General features: G+C 41.1%; 1 protein-coding gene across 1 annotated transcript in view; it reads right to left on the minus strand.

Moving 5' to 3' along the window:
• ARHGAP45 (Rho GTPase activating protein 45) overlaps nt 1–19,473 on the minus strand; it is a 161,044-nt gene that overhangs the window by 17,754 nt on the left and 123,817 nt on the right. The window contains exons 15-21 of the mRNA XM_069739975.1: nt 11,676–11,756; nt 11,473–11,550; nt 10,682–10,851; nt 9,583–9,771; nt 9,269–9,406; nt 8,751–8,974; nt 50–272 (exon numbers count right to left, since the gene is read on the minus strand). Coding sequence (XP_069596076.1) covers nt 50–272; nt 8,751–8,974; nt 9,269–9,406; nt 9,583–9,771; nt 10,682–10,851; nt 11,473–11,550; nt 11,676–11,756 — 1,103 coding nt within the window. The remainder of the gene's footprint in view (nt 1–49; nt 273–8,750; nt 8,975–9,268; nt 9,407–9,582; nt 9,772–10,681; nt 10,852–11,472; nt 11,551–11,675; nt 11,757–19,473) is intronic.

The raw sequence follows: 19,473 nt of genomic DNA on the forward strand, positions 1-19,473 counted from the left end.
CAACAGTTATACATCAAAGAAATCCAACAGGTTTATGGAAAAAGCTTACGTCATTGGTCCTTGATAACTTATCCATGGTTATAGGATTCTCCTCGAAGATCTTATCAAAGAAGACAATTAGTGCTTCCACAATTCGGGCTTGGTGAGGATAATCCACCAGAGATGACAAAGAAACAGTAGCATCTGTGGGACGTGGTCGCATCAATGCAGGCCCAAAAACGATACCAAGGTTGCTGGGGCTCATCTTATTGATTTGCTCTTGCTCTGAAACTCTAGAAGTGAAACAAGGTTAAAGTTTTATTCCCAACTCCAAGATCCTATCCCAATATGTAGTATGCGTAATGCTAATTATATTAGCAGACACCTCTTATTAGAAATGTAGTATAGTTCTATGTCACTAACTCCATGTGCTGGATAACAGTAGCTTAGGTATCCATGGTTACGACCACTCAAGTAGTTAGTTATTTTTTAGTGGTCATAACCATGGATACCTAAGCTACTGTAATGCCCTGAACATGAGGTAAGCACATAGCGAATCAGAAGAACTATACTACATTTCTAATTGGAGGTATTTGCTAATATTATTACTATTATCCCCTTAGTGACAGAGCCAATTTGGTACTTAATGACCGAGACAATTTTTACAATTCTGACCACTGTCATTTTATGAGGTTATAACTCTGGAACGGATCCCGCTGATTCTGAGATTGTTTTTTCGTGACATATTGTACTTCATGTTAGTGGTAACATTTCTTCGATATTACTTGCGATTATTTATGAAAAAAAACGGAAATATGGCGAAAATTTTTAAAATTTTTCAATTTTCAAACTTTGTATTTTTATGCCCTTAAATCAGAGAGATATGTCACGAAAAATAGTTAATAAATAACATTTCCCACATATCTACTTTACATCAGCACAATTTTGGAAACCAAATTTTTCTTTTGTTAGGGAGTTATAAGGGTTAAAAGTTGACCAGCAATTTCTCATTTTTACAACACCATTTTTTTTTAGGGACCACATCACATTTGAAATCATTTTGAGGGGTCTATATGATAGAAAATAATGAAGTGTGACACCATTCTAAAAACTACACCCCTCAAGGTTCTCAAAACCGCATCAAGAAGTTTATTAACCCTTTACGTGCTTCACAGGAACTGAAACAATGTGGAAGGAAAAAATGAACATTTAACTTTTTTTTGCAAACATTTTACTTTAGAACCATTTTTTTTTTATTTTCACAAGTGTAAAAACAGAAATTTAACCATAAATTTTGTTGTGCAATTTCTCCTGAATACGCCGATACCCCATATGTGGGGGTAAACCACTGTTTGGGCGCACCGCAGAGCTTGGAAGAGAAGGAGTGCCGTTTTACTTTTTCAATGTAGAATTGGCTGGAATTGAGATTGGACGCCCTAAATTTAGCCCCAACCCTAACCCTAAATTTAGCCCCAACGCTAACCCTAAATTTAGCCCCAACCCTAACCCTAAATTTAGCCCCAAACCTAACCTTAAATTTAGCCCTAACCCTAACCCTAAATTTAGCCCCAACCCTAACCCTAAATTTAGCCCCAACCCTAACCCTAACACTAAATTTAGCCCCAACTCCTCTAGCTGCCGCATGAAGAAGCCAGCGGGCAGGTGGGGATGCAGGAGGACCCAGGGACACCAGTAAGTATAACAGGGTCCCCGAATCCCCCTATTTCTCTGTCCTCTGATGTGCGATCACATCAGAGGATAGAGAATAACACATTGCTTTTTTTTTTTTGAGGCCACCGGTAAACAGTTAATTACCGGCGATCGCAAAACAGGGGTTGGTAAAAACCGACCCCGATCATGTTCTTTGGGGTCTCGGCTACCCCCGGCATCCGAGACCCCAAAGATCTTCCGGGTGCCGGCTGGTGGGCGCACTGGGCATGTGCCCGCCATTTTTTGGCCGGAAAAAGATGGCGGCACCCATCGGAAGCCACAAGGAGCACCGGGGGAGACAGGTGAGTATCGGGGGGCTATCGGGGACCCCATTTCTCTGTCCTCTGATGTGCCATTACATCGGAGGACAGAGAAATTAAATGGGAAATCGCGTTTTGGTTTTTTTGCAACTGCCGGTAAACGGTTAATTACCGGCGATCGCAACTAGGGGGTCAGTAAAAAACCCCGAATCATGTTCTCTGGGGTCTCGGCTACCCCGGCCACCAAGACCCCAGAGATAATCCGACTCTGGGGAAGCGCTATTCACTTTTTCCACAGCGCCGTTAATTAACAGCGCTGGGGTTTAAGTACCCTTAACTGCCGCCGTTAAAAGGCGTATCGGCGGTCGTTAAGGGGTTATTACACCTACTACATATTGGAATAGGATCTTGAAGATGGGAATACCCTTTTAATGTGTTTGGTGATAGTAAATATATCATATATTAATAATGATAACATTCGTAAGATATGTGATATTCTCGTTTTTAAGTTACCAATATGTACCTCTATCTGGTAAACTTGGGGAAACAGTTCTCATAATCAAAGTGGTGTGCAAGTTACTTTACGGTTTAGTGACCTGTGTAACTTCTATAGAAATCAATGTATCTTAGAATGAGGCTACGGCTACACGACAACGTGTCGTGCAACACAAATCGCAGTGACACATCGCAACATTAAATGCAATAATTTCCTATGGTGTCACATTGCTACATGCAACATACTGAGACACAAGGTCAGAAATCTTTCCAAATGTGTTGAATGTCAGCCCCAGTCTAAGGCCAGAGTCACAATAAACGTATGAAAAATTGGTCCAAATTTCCCTACCGAGAGTTGCACGAGTGTAGTGTCATGTACATATAATTTTCAAAGGAAATATTCGGCAAAACACACTTATACATACATATATATATATATATATATATATATATATATACATACAGTGGTGCTCAAAAAGTTTACATACCCCAGCAGAATTTTAGCTTTCTTGGCCTTTTTTCAAAACACCAAAACTTTTTCTCCACTCATGGTTAGTGGTTGGATGTAGCCATTTATTATCACACTACTGTGTTTTCTCTTTTTAAATCATAATGACAAGTATGTCTTACAAAAATGAATGAAAAAAAAGGGTGAACTCAAAAAGTTGCTAACTATATTATTTTATCTTTGGCGTATATGGGACCCCAGTTGGGCCCACCTATGTATAATCTTTAAGTGTGTATGCATTATAATCTCTTGTGTGCCTGATTACATTGTCCCTGTATAAACACTGATATTTGATATCTGACTTTTATGTTCATCATCGTGTTAACCCTTCTTGTCAGATTTACATTAACAGTAATAATACATGCCAATCTGGCCTTCTGTTTGTCCTTTTGCCTCCTGTCAGGCTGTGAATAGGAGCTTAGGGAGAGCCATCACTAACCATTCAACCACTAACCATGAGTGGAGAAAAAGTTTTGTTATCAATCATATTCTCTGAGAAAAGGCCAAGAAAGCAAAAATTCTGCCGGGGTATCTAAACTTTTGAGCACAACTGTGTATATATATATATATACATATATATATATATATATATATATATATATATATATATATATATATATATATATATGTATATATATATATATGCGAGGGAGCAATTTTGGTAACCATGATGTTTATAGCCTGGGAGATGGGTAACACCCATGGAGCTTCCCATGCTATTAATATCAGCTCACAACTGTATGCTTAGCCTTTACTGGCTATTAAAATAGGGAACCCTAAAAAAAATGATGTAGGGTCCCCCTATAATTAATAACCAGCAAAAACTATGCAAACAGTTGCGGGCTGATATTAATAGCCTAGGAAGGGGCGATGGATACTGGCCCCCCAGGCTAAAAACCATCAGCTCTCAGCCACCCCAAAAAAAGGCAATTCTGGCACTTAGCCTCGCTCTTCTGACTTGCTCTGTGGCAAGTGGGGTGATAGTTGTGGGGGGTTAATGTCACCTTTGTATTGTCAGGTAACATCAAGCTCTGAGGTTAGTAATGGAGAGGCTTCAATAAGATGCCCCCATTACTAACCCCATAGTCACATTGTATGAAAACACAGACACCCAGAAAAAAGTCCTTTAATTGAAAGAATGACACAGACTCCTTTAATAATCTTAATTAAACCATACTTACGACCTCACCCATTCCTCCCAATGCCCTCGTCATCTGCAAAAGAGTTAAAAAAAAGCAAACAACAATATTCCTTACCTTTCCGCAGAGATGCTGCTAATTCAGTTGTTCCACGATGGGTCTAGCACTGCTACATCTAGATGGCAGGTTGCATGGTTGCATGATGCAACTATACAGCCTGTCATCCGGCAGAGAAACTGAGCAGCGTGTCTCCCTGTGAACTCTTATTACCTATCTGATGGCATCGCGAGCGTGAGAAAGTTCTCTTGCTTGCGATGCCATCAGACAGGTCCTGCGAGTTCACAGCCAATGAACTCACTTCACCTTTCTGATGACAATGCAAGCGCCGTGGGTCCTTCGGTTCAAATCCCTCCAAGGACAACATCTGCAAGGAGTTTGTATGTTCTCCCCGTGTTTACTTGGGTTTCCTCCGGGTTCTCCGGTTTTCTCCCACACTCCAAATACATACTGATAGGGAATTTAGATTGTGAGCCCCATTGGGGACAGTGATGAAAATGTATGTAAAGCGCTGCGGAAATAGACAGCGCTATAGAAGCAAAGCATAATAAATAAAATGATCCGTTTATCCAGAAGTTGACATTGTGCAGAGTGCCACAGATAGAGAAATTAGGGTTCTGGATGATTTACAATCTGATTCTTCTGAAGATAAGGAGTCAAAGAAGTTAAACTTATCCAATATGGGAAAAACTCTTTTAAGTTTATTCGGGCAATCCAGTCAGAGGACCAGGAAATGAGCAAATCTCTACTTCTATGGGGTCTATGGTCTTCACAATGGATGACTACTTATCAGCTCTAATATCCACCGAGTGAAAGCTTTTACATAAAGCACAGGTTCTTGCAAAAGGAATCAAGCTAATGTATCCTATTAAAGCTGCAGTCAGACCACTGTATAAATTGATCCAAGATCGGATCACAATGCTTGGACTGGCCGCTGCTCTCCTGACTCGAGCGTGACAGCTGCTTAGAAATATATAAATCTGACACGCTGGGGTTGAGAGACCCATCGGTCATTTTGTGCATTGCTGTCTGATCTCAGTCTAATTTATACAGTCGTCTGACTGCGCCCTAAGGATTAACAGAATTTCAAGGGTCTAATGGGGACAACCCCATTTTCAGTTCCTGGACAGTGCTGCCTAAATCCAGAAATATTTCAATATCTCTTGAATCTCTGAGGAAATCCTTTAGTGAACTTAATTGCAACCAGGGTCAATGCCAGATGTCTAGTGTTCTGTTCCCTATAGGAAAATCCTCTGACTGTGGATGCAGTGTCTATTTCTTGGAAATTCAGTGTGGCATATGTGTTCCCTCCAATTACAAAGATTCTGAGATTGATGCCCAAGATTCAACAGGACCAAACATCAACAACTGCAATAAAACCTTACTGTTTACAGCAACATCTAGACTTGGACCTAAGGTTGTAAGTTTGGTAGTCCGTGAGACATTCCTAACGCTAAAAAACATTTGTGGTCCTCCATTTGAACATCTGGAAAGCATCCATCTGAAAAAGTATTTTTTATACTGTCTGTAATATCAGCTGTAATGGTTGGTGAGTGCCAACCTTTAGGTTCTCGTGAACCCTTTGTTTCTGTTTTTGCAAACAAAGTTTCTCTTAGATTTCTTCCACAATTTAGACCAAATACTTCATTTTTTGTGAATATTAACCAACTTATTTCATTTTCTGTTCTTTTAGCAAGTTCTACGCCTGGGTCCTGTCCTGGTGTTTCAAGAATCTATTGAAACAGATGCATCTTTTAGGAAAGGTGAGAACTTGCCTCTGTCTGTGGTTGATCTCAATAGAAGTAAAAAAGCCTCCATGTCTTCTTTTTCCCACTGGACTCTATTTGCAGTGCTTACGTACTGGCCGGGATTCCCTTGCCCATAGGTATTTTGACCCATTCTCCTAGAGCTGCTTCTACTTCTGTTAGTGAACATTCATGTGTCTCCATTGAGTAGATTTGTGGTGCACCGTCCTGTTCAGCTCTAAATACCATCATCAGTCATTACAGACTACAGAATAATATTTGGGGCAGATTTCCCTTGGGAGGTCTGTTCTTAATACTATGGTTAGTGTTCCTCACTGGAATGCTTGCCATATCCACACATGATGAGCACTGTAAGGTATGCAGGGAAAGTTATGTTTTAAAATATAAATGTGAAATTTCATATCCTTCACAAGAACTCTGTGCAGACCTGGCTCTACATGCCACTTTTCCCAAAGAAACATATAATATCCAAACATTTAGGGTAGTAGGCCCCAGAGATAGGTTAAAACTTTATTTTTCATTTATTCCGTCAAATTAAATAGATTTGTCTTGCTTGATAAAGGTCATATAGCTGAAACATTTGAAAGTCCATTGTGTTGCGCATGTTTTCCCTTAAGGTACCGTCACATTTAGCGACGCTGCAGCGATCTAAACAACGATGCCGATCGCTGCAGCGTCGCGGTTTGGTCGCTGGAGAGCTGTCACACAGACAGCTCTCCAGCGACCAACGATCCCAAAGTCCCCGGATAACCAGGGTAAACATCAGGTTACTAAGCGCAGGGCCGCGCTTAGTAACCCGATGTTTACCCTGGTTACCATTGTAAAAGTAAAAAAAAAAAACAGTACATACTTACACTCCTGTCGCGTCCCCCAGCGCCAGCTTCCCTGCACTGTGTAAGCGCGCTGGCTGGAAAGCAGAGCGGTGACGTCACCACTGTGCTCTGCTTTACGACCGGCCGGCACTGACACTGGGGGACGCAGGGATGCTGACGCTGAGGGACGCGACAGGAATGTAAGTATGTAGTGTTTTTTTTTTTTTACTTTTACAATGGTAACCAGGGTAAACATCGGGTTACTAAGCGCGGCCCTGCGCTTAGTAACCCGATGTTTACCCTGGTTACCAGTGAAGACATCGCTGAATCGGCATTACACACGCCGATTCAGCGTTGTCAGCGGGTGATCCAGCGACGAAATAAAGTCCTGGACTTTCCCCAGCGACCAACGATCTCCCAGCAGGGACCTGATCGTTGGTCACTGTCACGCATAACGATTTTGTTAACGATATCGTTGCTATGGCACAAAAAGCAATGATATCGTTAACGATATCGTTATGTGTGACGGTACCTTTAGTCACGTCAGCAGCACAAGACGCCCTCCCTTTTTGCTAGTTAGCCAGTATTAAACAATTACACAATGAGTTGGAGGGGGGATGAAGTCATAGAGGGTGATTAAGGTGCATACGTGAGAAATCTAGTGTAAACACCTTAAAAAATATTGAAACTATCATGCGACTTGGTTTGAACACTTGATCATGCGTTTTGTTGTCGGCTTATCTACCCATTGAGCCACAGGAACTACACCTCTTTTCTGGGTGTTTATTGTATGCTATCTTTGTATTAGTCTTTTCAGATTAACAGGTGTTTTCATTTGTATGCCCGATCAGCTTCTGGGTGCGGCTATATATACTTTTCCCCTGCTGGTATTTCATGCTGGTGATATTAACATTTGGATGTCCTGTCATTGTTTATGCCAGCCAATGAAATACCACCTAGGGATTATCTGTCTGCTGATTATGCTTTTCCCCTTGCACCTATCTTCTGTTTTTGTTTAAGAAGTAGGCGGCATTCTCTCAAGCAGTATGTACCTTATCTTCTCATTCTGGTTGTGGTGATTTGTTTTAACTCACTTTGGGATTTCTTTCTATCTCTTCACTCCTTCCCTTATGTAGGTAAATCACACTCTGCTCTACCCTCGTGTTCCTTAGAAGGAATGTGAAGCGCTCAATGTGCTTTCAGGCAGCATAGGTTTGAGTAGCCATAGTTTAGACTGTTGTTAGAGGTATTCCAGCCAATGTAGGAACCTCTAGGGACTGTGGGGTCAGAATCTCTAGTCTGTACAGGGACCGGCTTGGTCAGATGTAGTTTCTATTTTCCCATGTAAGTTGTTACACAATCATAACAGCGACTTTTGGCATTTATACACCATTTTTGGCCAGCTACACCAATATGTGAGTAGCATGGGCAGGACGAGATGTGGTTATGCACACTTGTCATATTCATAAACTCGACTTAATAGGTGTAACTTACTACAGAAGTGTACGCCAGCCCCGGGATGCATCTGATTCATTAAGTGGTGCATGCCACTTAATGAATCAGGTCAGTGTGCTCCAGTGAGTGCTGCATGAAGACTCATTAATGAATCGCACCCATGGGGTCTTTTTTATGGGCACAGGCATAATTGAAAGTTCCACCTTTCCTATCAGTTCACGAGGCACAGAACTTTCCAATATGTTAAGCAGAGGTGACAAGACTAAGGGAAAATAGATTTACATTCTGAGCCAAAACATCATCATTAGGCCACATTCACAGGTTCAGTATTTTACCTCAGTATCTGTAAGCCAAAACCAGGAGTGGAACAATCGGAGGAAAGTATAATAGAAACATGTAACCATTTCTGTATTTATCACTCTCTCCTGGTTTTGGCTTACACATACTGAGGTAAAATACTGATCAATTACTGAATCTAGCGTTAGGGTAACACATGAGATGGAAATTCATTAAGATCTGCGATAAAAATATTCTGGACTTTTTATTTTACTCCTGTACCGAAGACATACCTGCACAAATGCTTTATTAAATACTGCAGTGTGACTCTGTTCTCAAAGGGCAGGTCCTGTAGCAGTTCCTTCAGTCTCTCCGCCATGGCAAGGGCGTCTGGCTCTGTTTCTGCCCCTTTGTCCTCAAGTCTGGATGCCTTGCCACTTTCACAATCACGAAGACTTTCTTTTGCAAGGCCCATTAAACCGTTATAAAGACGGAATGGCATCAGAGGCTCGGGGAGCTGAAGAAGTCAATATATATACTGAATCTGGTTATTAAAAGTTAGTGAACCTGCTTGTCATGAACAATGCTTTGTAGTGAGGTAACTAGCAGGAGAAATAAAAATAATGGAACTCATTTGAGAGAGTTCTTAACCTACAAACAGTCTATGAAACTGAAGATGGACTTTTACCCTCTAGTTTTCCTTGAAGGCTCCAGTATAAGATTGGTTGCGCTAGACTTGGCTTTGTAATAGTGGAAAATGAATAAAAGAGGACCCTGAATAATGAAAAAAGGATGTCTAAATATACATCACCTGGCGAAGATAAAGCTTCAGGACATTGCTCAGATCATGTGGTGAGGCCTGAGAAAGTTCAACTAACTCCTTCCCATTTTCAAATGCTTGACATAGCTTCTCCACCCGAGTCTTTACCCCGTTCACACGATATATACCCTAATAGACAATCGAAGGTGATCATCACATCAGTACATTTTAGTATTTATATGAAAACCAGCAACATATGAAACAGACATTCCTACTAATATCTTATGTTACAACAGCTAAATAAAGAAAGTATATTTATGTCTTTAAGATGTAAAACGTAAAAATCTTCATCTGATTATCGTCACCTTCATGGTTAATGCTCGAGCTTCTATCTCCGAAACACACTTGCGTACGAGAAAAGGCACGTGATCTGGAGATCTCATCGCTGCCTCGGAGAAGTTCCTGCCAAACAAGAGTAATCGTCCTTGCAATTTCTTGTGACCACACTGTATTGCCAGAGTTTCCAAACACTTCTTGTGGCAAGCAAGGGAACACTGAGCAAAAAAACAGAGAAACATGGGGTGTTTGCAATGATAAAAGACTATTCCATTTACTTTACTCTTCTAACATGAAACAAATCTTGTAATATTTAGACATTATCTCCAACTGTTAATAATCTTCTCCTAATGCAAGATTAAGGAAGCATTCGCAGAACGCAACCTGTTTTACTGAAAAGTTCCTCTGCCAACTACATGACCAAGAAGCGAGCTATCTATGATCAGCTGTTATGGCTGGAATTGCACGTCATTTTATTGCCAGTTTTATGACAAAGTTTTTGCTGTTCCACAAAAAAAAATTACGAACTTTGCACTTTTTATGACCTCTCCTGTGTGTTGCGTAAAAAAATGCACGAAAAGAGCATGTAATTCCAGACTTAGGACTTATTCCACGGATAGCACTCGTACGAGAATATTGGACATCTGAATAAGTCCTAAAGGTGGGTTCCTACACTTTAGATACACTGTCAATTTGCTTCTGGAAAATCCACTGAGTATTATAGTAGCAGTCATATGGATGAAGTGCCATGAAATCTCATTCGCATGCAGAAATGAAAATCTTCATCGAAAATAGAGCTACCGAAATTTTACAGTGGCCTCCACTGCAAATTGCTTACTACAAGGAGTTGTTCGCTTTCAGGAAGGTGGGCCCAAAGTGGTTCGTGCTGTCTACCTCAACATAAATGATTAGCTTAGTGACTTGCTACAGTGGTGATGCGAGCTGTTAATGTGACATCACTGCTGCATTCAAAATATCAAGACCGAAGCAGCGTCGGAGAGCCAGTGCTGGACCCAATGAGGGTGAATTCTTACTGTGCTTTTCATTTTAGGGTCCACTTTCCTAATAAAGTTCAGCTCCTTTAAATAGAAAAAGGTTCTTATCTCATTTTCCAATATGTTTTCTTACCTCCTCACATTCAGCTCCTTGAAAGTACACATAACTGTTACATTCACGGCATTTGCTTGGTGTCCGCAATTTGCGTAGCCTGTGTGTACGAGCTGCTCGGGATAAGCCAACATTACGGAAAGGACCACTAGAGATAGGAACCTCCAAAGAAGAAGGTAGCCCATTAATGTCTGCAGAATTTAAAAAAAATGTTTTTCTTGTTAAGTGCTGATATCATTAAGGCCTCGAAGATTTAAATGTTTTTAATCAATGTTTTTATATTTGCACAATATTTATGACAATTTATTTAAAAAAGGGGGTTGTTGTATGCTCTCTAAATCCTATCCTATGCAGAACAGGAAGTGCTGCCTGAAAATTCCTGGGGTTTGTGATAAAATATTGGTAAGTATGCATATGTTCGGGTAAATGTCGATCTAAATGTAGGGATCTAATACTAGGTTACACCTAGTTGCACCAATAAAGAGCAGCTGAAAAAAAGCTGTATATTTCCAGTGGGAACACATATGGATTTTAGAAGTGACAACCAATATAGCTGCCCTTTGTGTTGTTACCTTTGCAAAAATGGCTGTCCCAACTAAAACAACAAAATCTTAATTTCTGATTTCATAAAATATGAACTTGTTAACATTTTAATTGGAAACCTGCTTTAATTTATGATTCAGTGCTTAGTTACCAGTGTAGTAATTATGTGCTTAGTTACCAGTGTAGTAATTATGATTCAGTGCTTAGTTACCAGTGTAGTAATTAAGGTATAGTGTAAAGCACTGTAAGCCAGGGAAGATATTGATAACCTTGCTCTAGTGAAGAAAGTCTTTTATTTTCATCATCTCCTCTGGGTGAAATAGGTTGGATCGTTTTTTCTGGAAAGCCTGTACCAATAAAAAACACATTTATCATTACTTGAAAAGAATGCCTGCTGAATGATTCAGATTTCATGGCACAGTTGTATATACATATTGTGGGTATTACTTTATCACGTGCTATTGTTTAGTACCTGTTGATTCCTTGCTTCCAGCCAGGTCCCCCTCAGTCAGAGCGCTGGGCCAGGACTTATGTACTTGATGGCCTTTTCCTCCTGATAAAATTATAAAAGGAGAAAACCTGTTCACTTTAAACACAAAAAAAGATCCCTTTATACTCATCACCATAAGGCCGGGGTCACACTTGCGAGCTCAATGCAAGAAACTCACATGAGTCTCTCGCATCAATACCCAGCACTGCCGCCGGCATTCGGGACCGGAGCATTCAGCCGCATGCAGCCGCATACTCGAGTGCCGGCGGCTGTGCCGGGTATTGATTCGAGAGACTTGTGCGAGTTTCTCGCATTGCACTCACCAGTATAACCCCGGCCTTAAGGTGTCTATACACATTAGATGATTGTAGGCCGAGCCTGACAACTGTAATGGGGCCAGTCAAAAATTTACCTCATGTGTATCAGAATATACCCACTCTCTCCTGACAGCAGAAGTCAGAGGATGGAAGGATCAGGCATTTTGGACATTTGTGGTCAAGGAATATAAGACGCCACCAAACACATCTTAATTCCTCCCAACCATTGAGAACGCATGCTTTATCAAGCGTGGATGCAAGAGGGTGAGGTTGTAAGAAAGCAAAACAAACTTGGTGAGAGTTGCTTACAAGTCTGAAGTCTGTGGTGTTCATAAGAAATGATCTGCATACATATATCTCATGTCTATGGTCTATGATATTAGGATAGGCCATCAGCATTTAATAAGTGGCAGTTCAACTCTCTGACAACCATCAGAACTGTTCTGGAGTTGTTCTATAAATAGGCCCTCATTGTATATTCACTGAAAAATCCTTTTCTAGTTAACACGAACCTTCTTACCTAACAATTCATGGTAACACAAGCCCCATAAAAGAAATACTCAATAAAAACACTTGACACAGATTTCTGGTTGGGATAAAATGGCCGTGGCGTTTATTTTTGGGTTACCAATAAATTTATCTTAAACCAATAAATAAATATAACCATTGAGATATGAGCAAATTGTTTAAAGCTCCACACATATATTCCAATCCACCCGAAAATTAACGGGCGACTTTCCCAAACGCCTAGCCTTAAGAAGGCGAGGCCCCCCCAAAACGCCAAAGCCATTTTTCAATGATGGTCTGGAAGTCCAAATTTAACACGTCCAGACCAACATCAGACAAATGAACCCAATCCCTTCTGTACATGCCTGGAATGATTTCCTCCAGATCGACATGCCTGTAGGAAAAACCGTCAATTAAGTACATAAATTTCTCCAAACTCCTATTGATTCGCTTACGAATCCTCTCCAAAAATAACATATTATTACTGAACCATAAAAACCTTGGAATGATCTCTGAAAATACCAGGGTTGCATTACTAAACTCCGATTTTAACATAGCCATGTCCCTTTTCATGAAGGCAATCAAATTCAAGGTGCTGATTCTACCCAAATCATTCCCTCCCAGATGAAAAATTATTATGTTCGGTAAAGGCCATATTTCCTTCAATCTTCTAATCTCTTCAATTAAATTCTTCCACTGCATATCGCGCCTGCTAAACCAAAAAACTTGGAGAAAAGAAGAATTAAATGAAAGATTCCCTGTATAAGTTCTCACATTCGCCCTTTTTTCTGCCCAAAAAACATAAGAGTGTCCGATGATCCACACCGACCAAATTCCTAAAAAAGGAATGAAATATTAAGAAGAATACAAGTTAGGGCGAATGTACAACCTAAATCTATCCGAATCCCAGCGGCCAATTCTTTTAATTGTGTTATAGCGAAAGCCTAATCTAGCGGCCTCAGTTGCCGCTCCAATACGAAAAGAATGGGATGATAGCTTCAAATCAGTTAGATTAAGCTCCTTTAAACATTTTTTGAGTATAAAATTGAATTGAAAGCAAGTCACAGGCTCGCCATTAAGGTGAATAAAAAATGGGCCATTGATCTTAGGTCTTAATAACACCCATCTTTTTGTATTGGAAACAGGACAGATGGTACTGTCAGAGATCGAGTTCAGCCGCAAGGAGGAGCCTCTACCCATTTGATCCATTTTGGATTTACGCACAAATAACATGACATAGGAATCAAAAATTGTAACGTCCTCAACGAAAAGACCAGACGGAACAGATTTCTTCTGGGATACCAGCTCACCATCCCGTAATGCTGCAAAAAACGCTAAAGAAAAGGCTGTTGAGAAAAGACATGACTCAAACTCATTAATACAAACTAATGACACACATGCACAAAGGTTCTTTAACAAATTAAAAGAAATTGGGCGGCGTTCATCCGGTTTAAAGTGAGACCTCCTAAAACCTTTCAAAAATTGACGTACATGAAAAATGTCAGACATAGGACTAGCGCCTAGAACCTTTAAAAAAAATGAAACTCCCGCTACATGTTTAGCTAAAGCAGAGTAAGATAAACCTTTAAGAACTAGAGACTCTAAGAACATCAGTGACATTTCTACACTACAAACTTTATGTGGATGATTTTTTACTAAACAAAAATTAAACCATAAATTCCATGCCGCCGAATACTCGGCCCATGTTCGGTCAGCCAAGGATTTAGAAATGAAGTGTGAAGCTAATCCTGTATCACATCCCAAATCCATTGTGGGCAAATTGCTCTGTTTCCTTCCTCGCCGTGATTTCCTCTCTTGGGTAGAGAAAGCTGGCGACGATAAACAAATGCAGCATTATTAATGTCCATAGAAGAGAAAGAAGCCTTTAGCCAGATGTTATAATCCAAACAGAGAAAAACCAAGTGCCTAATGATCTTAGCAGCCCATACGTTTTTTGAAGACAGTGTATTCAATGCAAAAACTAAACCTTGATTATTGGACAGGAACAAAATTCTTTTATTCCTAAGAAGCGAACCCCAAAGATGAAGACATAAAAATACAGCGAACAAATCCAAAACCGTCTGATTATCAATGACTTTAAGCTGCTTCCATGAAAAAGGCCACACCTCAGACAACCAAAAAGACAAAAATGATAATCTAACACCAAAATCTCTATCAGCCAAATAAAACAAAGACAATTCCTCAGCAGAAGCAAATGGCTCCTGCCAAACAGTTCTTCCATTAAATTTGGACAAAAACTTAAACCACACCTTCAAATCCTCTTTCAACGCGGAACCGAGCCGAATATGAGAATGAGGTGAGGAATGGCCAGCAGTTGCTTCGTATAGCCTCCTAGAGAACACCCTGCCTATGGGAATAATTCAAAGCGCAAAATTCAAAGATCCTAACAACGACTGTAGATCTTTCAGAGTAACCTTCTCTAAAGCTAAACAACGTGAAATGGAAACACACAATTTCGATATTTTTTCAACAGGTAAAGAACAAGTCATGCTTTCAGAATCCATTAATATACCCAAAAATTCCAAAGAGGTACAAGGAGATACCGTTTTTTCAGCTGCAATAGGAACGCCAAATTGATTGCAAATACTTAAAAACTTTCTTAACATAGAATGACATACAACTGAACCCGCCGGACCAATAAATAAAAAATCATCTAAATAATGTAACATCCCGCCACCAACCAAATCAAACTCAACTACCCATTGCAGAAACGTAGAAAACGACTCAAAATAAAAACATGACAAAGAAAAACCCATAGGCAAGCATCTATCAAAAAAGAATTTACCATTAAAAGAAAAACCAAGAGAGCAGAAACCATCTGGATTAACTGGCAAAATCCGAAATGCCGACTTTATATCAGACTTCGCCATAAGCGCATTCCTACCAAACTCACGCAACAAATCCAAAGCAACATCAAATGATGTATATTGCACAGAGCAATCCACACTTGACACCTCATCATTTAATGACGCACCTCTAGGGTATGATAAATGATGAATGAGTCTGTACGAGCCAACCTCTTTTTTAGGGACAACTCCTAAAGGAGAGACCCTAAAATTTGCAAATGGAGGGGAATCAAAAGGACCAGAAACCCTACCGGCCTCTAATTCTTTTATAATTTTTTCCTCCACCACATGAGAAAACTCAACTGCAGATGGCAAATTATCCACAAACTTGCAACCATTGCCTTTAAACGGAGGCACAAAAAACCCCTTTAAAAAACCGTTAAACAGGAGAGAACTACTCTCCTGATCTGGGTAAATTTCTAGCCAATACGCCATTCTTTCCAGCATCACTGGAGTCCGGGCCCTTTGAAAAAGACTCTCTGGTATTACTTGGCTGATTAGATTGCATCTGTTTTTTGAAACACTTGGACATCGGGTGCATGCCTCCACAGAATGAGCACTCATGTCGAAAACGACAATTCTGTGCCCATTTACAACTAGATTCATTAAATGCAAAGCACACACCCTTTCTTACTGATGGGTTAGTGGTTAGCCTTTGTGACTGAAACCTCTGAGGTATCATAAGGTTAACCCATAACCCTACATCCTTAGTACCCCATGCTAGATTAGGGAACATTGACAATTTCTGCCTAAAGGCTTCATCATACAGTAACCAGGCCATACCCCCAAAATTTCTATAAGCCTCTAGGATAGCATCTAAATGTTGGAAAAGCCCAGAACAAAGATTAGGAAACTTCTCGCCGAGAACAGCAGAATAAATTGAGAAAGCTTGGACCCAATTGTTAAAAGATTTAACCAGAGTAGATTTTTTCCTATCATCAGACTCCTCTTTTTTCTCATACCTATTCTGCTGCTCACGACCAGAAGGCAAAAGCGAAAATAAATCAACAAATGACCTATGCCAAATTTGTTCTTTCACCGCAGGGCTCAAATGGAAGCCCAGCGGAGAAACCTCACAGGTAAGTGATTCTTTCAAAAGCACTTCTGGCAATCCAGGTTTCAAAACTGTATTAAAATTAACATAATTACTATCAGCAGAGGAAGATCTGGGCCTGGCAGGAAAAACCCCACTGCCCAAATAATCTTCCAATGCTTCCCTAACTAAATCCTTCACTTCCAAAGGATTAGCATAAAAAGGGGCAATAGTGCTCTCACCAGATCCATGTAGTCCAACAGCATCAGACGTGACACCTGCACTCAAGCCCACTCCTGTAGGCGAACGCGACATGTGGAGGAGACGTCCCTCATCTTGACCCGAAGCCGACTCAGCGGGGATCCACGACCTGCCGGCGGCAGCAGCGGCAGACGACACACTCGTGCTGAATTGCTCACCGCATTGCAGGGACCTCGGTGCCCCGGATCGTTGGACCGCTGCAGCGCTTGTACGGCTACAGCGGTCAGCTGTCCCAGCGATTCTCCTCGCTGGCGCCGGGATCACTTCCGGGTCTTCCATCCGCGACTCACCGGACGTGACATCCTTCGCCGGCGCCTGAGGTAAAGAAGCCAGCTGACCGCGAAGAGGATCTCGCGCAGGACTCCGGGACTTCCGCCTTGCCGGTCTCCACCCACTGGAGCGCCGAGCCCGGGAAATCTCAGGAGCAGACGCTGATGGCGGCTCTGGCGAGTACGCAACTCTCGCCCTCCGATTTCTCCTCAGGCTCCTACTTGACCTCGCCGGGGAAACTTCTAGAGGCTGAGGGGAAGGCGACGACCGTGGAGCAGGAGAAGCCGGCACCTCATTTTCAGAGGTAGGTTTTATAGTAGGTCTTATAGCCAGGCAACTCCGCAGCCAGTCGGTGCCACCCTCCGCCTCCGCCCTCTGGATCAGCTGCTGTAGAAGGGCTTCCATCCTCTGTCTTCAATCTTTGATCTTCTCAGCTGACTGGCGGCGAGCCGTTAAAACAGCTGATTTTTATACATAAAACCCCCCCCCCCCGCACATTTTCTTTAAACCAATCAAAAACTGCAAAAAATGCGGGAAAAATACCGGAATAAACCAGATTGAACCTGCTCGTGCCTAGCACAGCTTACTGAACATCTTAACCCTTTGTAAACCATACCATCTCTTTATAAACGTCCACACACCAATACATAACAAAAAAGGGGGGGGGGAGGAAGAGAGGCTGTGTTATCATGCGACCCTCTTTCAATTGACAAAGGGGGGGCGTCCATTCTCTTCAGATGAAGAATATGCGTACATAATGGCCCTTTATTCATCCAAATCGGTGTGAATAATCCGTCTTGATGAGGGGACATGGTGGAAACATTAAGAGGTGTCAGACAAGTGCCATTCCCCTACGTGAGCCTGCACACAAATCTTACTCCAGTCAGTGATTAGAGTAAGATTTCTGGAGGAAGGAACGCCATAGCTCGATATGAATTAGACAAGCTGTGACATCACGCTCTTATCCCACCCCAGCTCCTCTCATTTTGACGGAGCTGGATGAAATTGTCGTGAAAATGCCAAAAGTGGCAACATTTTTCCACAACTCCACGTTGTGCAAAAATTTGCCACTTTTCAATGCGATGTACACTATAGACTCAAACACTTTGCCAGCTATTCCTACATACATCCTAGTTTGTCAGTGGTTCACAAAGGTTTCCACTGTAATAATTGACACATGATGACTTATAGAATGTGTCCTTAGAAAAAAAGGTCAGGAATTCTTAGGATTTACTCGAGACAATTTTAAGATCCAATCTACTGCATTGTCCACTATGACCCATCGTTAAATCAGGAAATCATGCAAAATAACCTCAGGTGTTTGTCCTGAACCTTGCGTTTAATGTAGATCCCTAAAAAATGTCATGGTCCTAAAGGTTCTTAAAGGGGTTGAACAATAAATTACTGGTGTCCTTTATTGCAGAGAGCTCAAGCTCAAAGGCCAGGAGCAATCTTAAATAGGGTAACCATAAAAGTCTGCAGTCACTATGTGACTGCAGAATAGCAAATGATAGAATGCGGTGCGCACTCTGTCTTGATTCCACAGTGTTGCCATTGTGAGTGGGCAGTCATGTGACCACCCACTAGCACCATTAATACTGGGGGTTTGTGTCATGGTTCAACAATCTGCAGTCACATAGAGTGGCTTAGCCCCTGCCAGCGGCATCAGAAGAGAATATTCACTTCTCATCTCTCCTGTGAGATCAATACACAGCACGTATCATCCAGCTATTAGACACAGTCCCTTTCCTTTATGGTGGGCTCATGTTGGGCAGTATTTATCATTTGTCAACTTTTTCTTGCCACAAAAATGTTTCCACTTTTTTAGTGTCCCTCTAGCTGGCCAAAATGTGGTATACAGTTAGATTAGATTTTTATGACAACAATTAATTTTTCCTTGCCGGAATGGCAAAACAACTGGTGAACAGTTATTGCAGACCTTGCAGTGCTAGAGTCCTGGGTTCAAATCCCACCAATGACAACATCTGCAAGGAGTTTGTATGTTCTCTCCGTGTTTGCGTGGGTTTCCTCCGGGTTCCCCGGTTTCCTCCCACATTCCAAAGACATACTGATAGGGAATTTAGATTCTGAGCCCCATTGTGGACAATGATGATAATGTGTGCAAAAACTGTAAAGCGCTGCAAAATAGGTTAGCGCTATATAAAAATAAAGATTATTATTATTATTGCCATCTTCTGCATGTCAGCCACTCATTTTGTGAACAGATTACTCATGGAAAAATGAACAGCCTAATCATGATTCCTCCATTTTTATGCACCATAGTCTTGTGAGATGCTTCATTTTGTCAGGAATTGTTTCTTTTCTTTATGGTGGTATTTTTCACCTACAAGTTGAATCTTTTAGAATACGATACGATACACTTTTTTGATCCCGAGGGAAATTATGGTATTACAGCAGCATTACAAACAGCATTTCAAACATTACAAACAGCATTACATAAAGTAATTCCTAGACACAGATCAGTACTTAAATGTTAAATCTCTGATCATTGCTATTAGTGCACC

The sequence above is a fragment of the Ranitomeya imitator genome, chromosome 1 (genome assembly GCF_032444005.1).
Source record: "Ranitomeya imitator isolate aRanImi1 chromosome 1, aRanImi1.pri, whole genome shotgun sequence".
Taxonomy (NCBI): Eukaryota; Metazoa; Chordata; class Amphibia; order Anura; family Dendrobatidae; genus Ranitomeya; species Ranitomeya imitator.